The 6,000-nt window shown below is 42.5% G+C and overlaps 1 protein-coding gene and 1 pseudogene across 1 annotated transcript in view; one reads left to right on the top strand and one right to left on the bottom strand.

Annotated features, from left to right (window-relative positions):
- The first annotated feature begins 1,459 nt into the window (after positions 1 to 1,459).
- On the top strand, positions 1,460 to 2,122 carry LOC103646927 (40S ribosomal protein S21-like; annotated as a pseudogene).
- Positions 2,123 to 4,207: 2,085 nt separating this feature from the next.
- Positions 4,208 to 6,000, bottom strand: part of LOC100191508 (uncharacterized) — a 55,565-nt gene continuing 53,772 nt past the window's right edge. Inside the window, exons 9-12 of the mRNA NM_001136940.2 lie at positions 5,682 to 5,843; positions 5,339 to 5,602; positions 4,941 to 5,045; positions 4,208 to 4,700 (exon numbers count right to left, since the gene is read on the bottom strand). Of these exons, the coding sequence (NP_001130412.2) occupies positions 4,554 to 4,700; positions 4,941 to 5,045; positions 5,339 to 5,602; positions 5,682 to 5,843 (678 nt within the window). The 3' untranslated portion in view covers positions 4,208 to 4,553. The remainder of the gene's footprint in view (positions 4,701 to 4,940; positions 5,046 to 5,338; positions 5,603 to 5,681; positions 5,844 to 6,000) is intronic.

The raw sequence follows: 6,000 nt of genomic DNA, 5'->3' as shown, positions 1-6,000 counted from the left end.
TCGTATGGCGCACCGGACAGTCCGGTGCACCACCGGACACTGTCCGGTGCGCTAGCCACGTCACCCAACCGTTAGGGTTCGACCATTGGAGCTTCTGACAACTGGGCCACCGGACAGTCCGGTGGTGCACCGGACAGGTCTTGTTCACTGTCCGGTGCACCTTCTGGTGCCTGCTCTGACTTCTGCGCGCGCAGGCGCGCACTGTTCACTTTCACTGTTTCTTTGCAGACGACCGTTGGTGCGAAGTAGCCGTTGCTCCGCTGGCACACCGGACAGTCCGGTGAATTATAGCGGAGTGGCTCCCCCAAATTCCCGAAGCTAGCAAGTTTGAGTTGATCCACCCTGGTGCACCGGACACTGTCCGGTGGCACACCGGACAGTCCGGTGCGCCAGACCAGGGCAGCCTTCGGTTGTCTTTTGCTCTTTTTATTTGAACCCTTTCTTAGACTTTGTATTGGTTTGTGTTGAACCTTTGGCACCTGTAGAACTCATAATCTAGAGCAAACTAGTTAGTCCAATAATTTGTGTTGAGCAATTCAACCACCAAAATTCATATAGGAAAAGGTTTGGTGGTGCACCGGACAACCACTGTTCACTGTCCGGTGCGCCTTCTGGCGCCTACTCTGACTACTGTCTGGTGCGCCTTCTAGCGCCTGCTCTGACTCTGCGCGCGCTGTCCGTGCACTGTTCACACACTGTTCACTTTTGCAGACGACCGTTGGCGCTGTTAGCCGTTGCTCCGCATGGTACACCGGTCAGTCCGGTGCTACACCGGACAGTCTAGTGAATTATAGCGGAGTGGCTCCCCAAATTCCCGAAGCTGAGCAGTTCAGAGTTGTTCTCCCTGGTGCACCGGATAGTGTCCGGTGGTGCACCGGACACTGTCTGTTGGCACACCGGACAGTCCGGTGCGCCAGACCAGGGCAGCCTTCGGTTCATTTTTGCTCCTTTCTTTTGAACCCTATCTTGGACTTTTTATTGGTTTGTGTTGAACCTTTGGCACCTGTAGAACTTATAATCTAGAGCAAACTAGTTAGTCCAATTATTTGTGTTGGGCATTTCAACCATCAAAATCATATAGGAAAAGGTTTGACCCTATTTCCCTTTCATCTTCCATGCTCACCTTCGAGAGATCAAGGTCCGTGTGCTCTCTCCTTCCTCGGGCCATCTCTGATCTTTGCCTATGCCTGATTGGGATCTCCTCTTGTTGGTTTACGAATTAGCATAAGTGAGTTATGCATAGCTTAGTCTTCTTTATGCTTTGTTAGATCGTTGTGGGTGTCGTAATTAGAGCCATTCCCCAGTAAATTTTTTACATGGTCATGAACATATCTGTTTGTTTCGTCCTAGATATAGCAAGTACATAGTGCTGTTATTTTTTTTCAATATTTGCTACCCATGTGCCTGATTTATCCTTCCCTTCTATGTTGTTCAGTTGCTGCTGCGGTAGTCCCCAACCGTCATCATGCAGAATGAGGAGGGTAAGACGGTGGACCTTTACGTCCCCAGGAAGTGGTACATTTACCATACTTGTTTAAACCTTTGCCCTCTGCATGGTTAATTATGTTGTGTTAATATTGAGTTTCTGTTCTTGCAGCTCGGCCACGAACAGGATCATCACTGCCAAGGTCATGCCTCTGTCCAGATCAACATTGGCCACTTGGATGCGAATGGCATGTACGATGTCACTTCACCACGTTTGCTCTCTCTGGGTTTGTCCGTGCTCAGGTGATAGTCCAGGATGTGATGCCTACATGCAACTTTCTACTGCAATTCCATGTTATTGAGTTCAAATTGTTGGCACCTGACACAGTGAATGGCTGAATGGATTTGGAAAGAATTTATTATGTGTGGCTAAATTGACTTTCAGGAAGTCCAAAGTTATGATCTTTATGTGTTGCTAGGTTGACCACCATCCACTGTTAACTAACACATTTTCTTGCTATGGTTTATGTCTTTATTACTGTTAGTCAAGTGAATTGTTACATGTTGCTTCTGTTGTGTCATGGATTCTTCTGCTTGGTTATGGTTCTGATTACGTATTTTTTGTTGTGCCTAGGGTGATGCTGACAGCTCGTTGGACAGGCCGTGGCAGAAGAAGAAGGCTGAGATCAAGCAGTAGGTCTTGCATGTAGTTCCACCAGGAATGGACTCTTGAGGGATACTGCTTTACCTATGTTTTATCTCATGTATCCGTACTGTCCAGATGCAAGTGTTGTGCTTTCACTTGGTACCTTAATTCTGAAGACTCAATATTGTTACTTGGGTTCCATCTGAGTTCGTTGTGTTTTCACAAATGTTTCCAAACGAAGCTAAAAAGTTTTGGATTTGACTTTGCTGCTGAAGTCTGGGGTATGATTCCGATGTTTGGCTGGATGACTAGGTTTTAGTTTGTCTGGCTTTGCTCGTCATTTCGTACTTGTTCTTCTCACATATTTGTTCGCTTAGAATTTACTTCAAACTCACGTCCTTCTGGCGTGGGATTGGGAGAGCGAGTTTTATACCCAAGCACGACGGACGTCCTCGCAGCAATGGACGGACTATGCAGTTTTATAGGATCGTGAGGATGCATTTTGAGTAAGTATGCACTTTTATTTGAATAAGCAACATTAATTTGGTGGTTAAATCAACAGCCCAGTGTTTTTGCACCCATGATTTGGTCGCTAAATCAACAGCCCGGTGTTTCTGCACCATTGATTTGGTGGCTAAATCAATGGTTGTGATTGCATCTTGGAAAGCATAAAAACAAAAATGCTAGACTCCTACTGTTGTGAGAGGAAGATGAGAGCATAATACTTTCCAACTTATGGTCTATGGATCGTGATGACTATGTCAAACCGGGTGACTTATAGAAATGACCTATAATTTTAAAAATAAATATATTTTATAGGATTTAGGGCACGATAAATTATTATGCTCTAACATTAAGGTCAAAATCTAGATTATACGGCATCCAACTACGATGTAAATTTTGGAGTATGCTCTGAAGAAAATTTTGGAGCATACATACACTGGTTTGGTCACTGTAGATGATGCCATTGTTAAGCCTGTAAAAACACTTGCAAAGTATTGCCACCTGAGATCGCTGCACTTGATGCTTCAGAAAGAGCAACCTAGATGGCACTCATGTCCCATATATGATCTTACTATAGCACTCGAACCAGCTAAACATTCGTTCTCGTGAGTACACTTTCAACTGTAAACTTTCCCCTCCTGTGATGTAATCCTTTCACAGGCTCCGTCTATTGGGCTCCACGTGCACCTTCTCGACCGCGCACCATCGTCACCAAGGCCGTCACCCCCGTGACCGCGCGTCGCCACTCCATCGTTGTCCCCTAGACCTTGCTCCCTCCGTGAGACTACCCTACCCTTCTCCTCGAGCGCCTCACAGACAGGCGACCTCATATCGCGGCGCCGATGCGCTCGACCGCGACCCGAGTTTCACTTCAACATCATCTCAAACGGGTCGCGGACGTCATTCTTGATCTTAACAGTATAACACACATTTGTACATAGGTTATCTATGCTACTATATGTTTTCGTTGCAACGCATGGGCACTCACCTAGTAGTACATAAGAAATGAATATAAAATATGATAGCACATAGAGAATTTTTCCTTGGCTATACCTAGCATATACCCAAACCATGTATTCCCATATATACACACAGCATATATGCAACATATGATGTGCACCTATGTTAACCTATGCAACTAAGGTCATGTTTAGAAGCACCTAGTTTTTAAAAACTAGTTTATAGAAATCGAGATAGTTCTAAACATATCAGTTTATGACTCAGTTTATAGAAATTAGATTCTTGGTTTCTTAAAAACCAAGCTAGCCTCTTCTAGCTTAAAGATAAAAACCGATTTCTTAAAAACTGAGTTGATTCCAAACAAAGCCTAAGTTTTTTCAAAAAAAAAACTCCTTACTTTGTGACACCACACATATTTTATAGAAAACCACCTCCATTGATGTGTATTGGATGACTCTACGTGTCTAAATACATGGTTACACGGGGTTGACATGAATACACAAGATTCAGTTCAGTATATAAAAATCGTATATCTTACAAACCAGAACGATTTACAATTTAAAATATTGAAAGTAGATATCAAAATCCCAATTTTGGTACAAATTTATTTTTTTCAGAAAAAAATTAGTCATGGTGCCTAAGAAATAATACAAAAAATTTACAGTTGCGCTATTTTTTATGTTTAAGTTAGCTGTAAAATCAAATGTCGAAGAGCATGTCAAGTGTCCACGATGTCACATTTACAAACTCACGTGCCTGAAAGGATAATTGCCTAAGCTGCCCAAATGACTTTCCACAAGAAAAGCTGGGCGATGTCAACATAAATAGTATGCAGATACCAGACCTCCGGGGCAATTTACACCTTCCTTTAGGACTGTTTCCCGAAAAATAGTCTGGCCTCAGAAAACTGTGGGCAAAGAGGAACAAAAAAGGGAGATTTTCTAACAAGTCCAACCTAAGAGCCTAATGAATTATCAGCAACTATCCAATAGGGTGTACAACTATTGCATACAGGTCCTTAAGACTGAACAGCCAGCCTTTGTAGGTGCTCACAGAAGACCAGGAAGCTAACATCATCGGTGAAAATGATGTCGGAACCTGGAGCAACATCATGAGCTGAGTTATATGTGGCCGATGGATTCAGCTTAGCCAACAAAAACCTTGCCTGCAAAGATTTGTATAATATGCGACGTTAATAAGTTGAAGGCACTTCTTCCTTCACAATGTGGTATGATGTTAAGGAATTTTGCACAAAATGGTATCAGAGGTACTATCACATGGGAAGAATCCAAGTAATTTTACAACTAAGGCAAAGGTAATAATTTTCCTAGTATTTGTTGAATGTTGCAAAGTGAAGGTAGCAGAAATAGAATGTATATATATAAAATGTGCAAAGATCACAAACCTGTGAGCCATGTTGGTCACAGACAACTAGTCTTGGAACTGGAAATCGACCTTTTATTATCATCTGCGCATCCTCGTGTGGTGCTTGTAATAGTTGTGCAAATTGCTGGAAAAAATGAACAGACAGCATCAGAATGTGAGAACACTTGGATTGTGTGCACGTCGGCCCTCAAAAAGAATGTAAAACAATACATGCAACCACAATGTGTTCTTGTAAAATACACTATGTAAGGCCATTAGTGTGAAACCATCAAACCAGCACAATAGTGGCCACCAAGTTCAAGCAAAAATGTACTCCATAAGGAAAAATAGGACCAAAATAGCTCTCAGCATCAAAATAAAAGACAGGCTAGGGCTTAATAATGAAGGGAAGAAATTGTTGTCGATTATCATAGTTACCTCATGCTCAGGTTGGTTCTGATAACCCATGTTTCTCCACTGAGCAATTGTCATGCCATGGAAAATGACAACACTAAAGTACGCATCAAGTAGCAGTATACGATCTGCCGCTAATGATGCCACATCTAGAAACACCGGAGATGGAGGTGAATCAAAGGAAAATGATATCAAGGAAGGCTGGATCATGGCAACCGAGTTAGTGATACTCTCGCGATTGAGTAACATCCTGAAATAAGCTGTCTCATCTGGACTGTTATTGAAAACCTGTAAGATAAAATCTGACAGTATTAATGAAGCAAAAACATTTTGCTGTACGTAAAGGTGAAAATGCATGTCAGCACACCTGAACAAATTGTGAACGCCGCAGATTAAACATGAACTGAGGGAACAATGAGAAATTTGAATGCAAACTAAATGAAGAGGGGTCATCCTTCCGATAATCCCCAAATCTTGAGCAAAGACGTATGAGAGATCTATCAAGCCACCGTGTTGCATCGAACTCTTCCTGCAAATATAAAAAATAAAATGCTAATGCCATGTCTCGATTTTTATGAATCACAAAAGGAAACGGGCCAAAAGATATCTTCACAACAAACAGATTTGAAATGTCTTCTATTGGAGGAAAAGATGATTCAAAATACAAACAGCCCATAGGGCTAGAA

The sequence above is a fragment of the Zea mays genome, chromosome 2 (assembly GCF_902167145.1).
Source record: "Zea mays cultivar B73 chromosome 2, Zm-B73-REFERENCE-NAM-5.0, whole genome shotgun sequence".
Lineage (NCBI taxonomy): Eukaryota > Viridiplantae > Streptophyta > Magnoliopsida > Poales > Poaceae > Zea > Zea mays.
The sequence above is the reverse complement of the archived record's forward strand: the minus strand, read 5'-3'. Positions and strand labels throughout refer to the sequence as shown.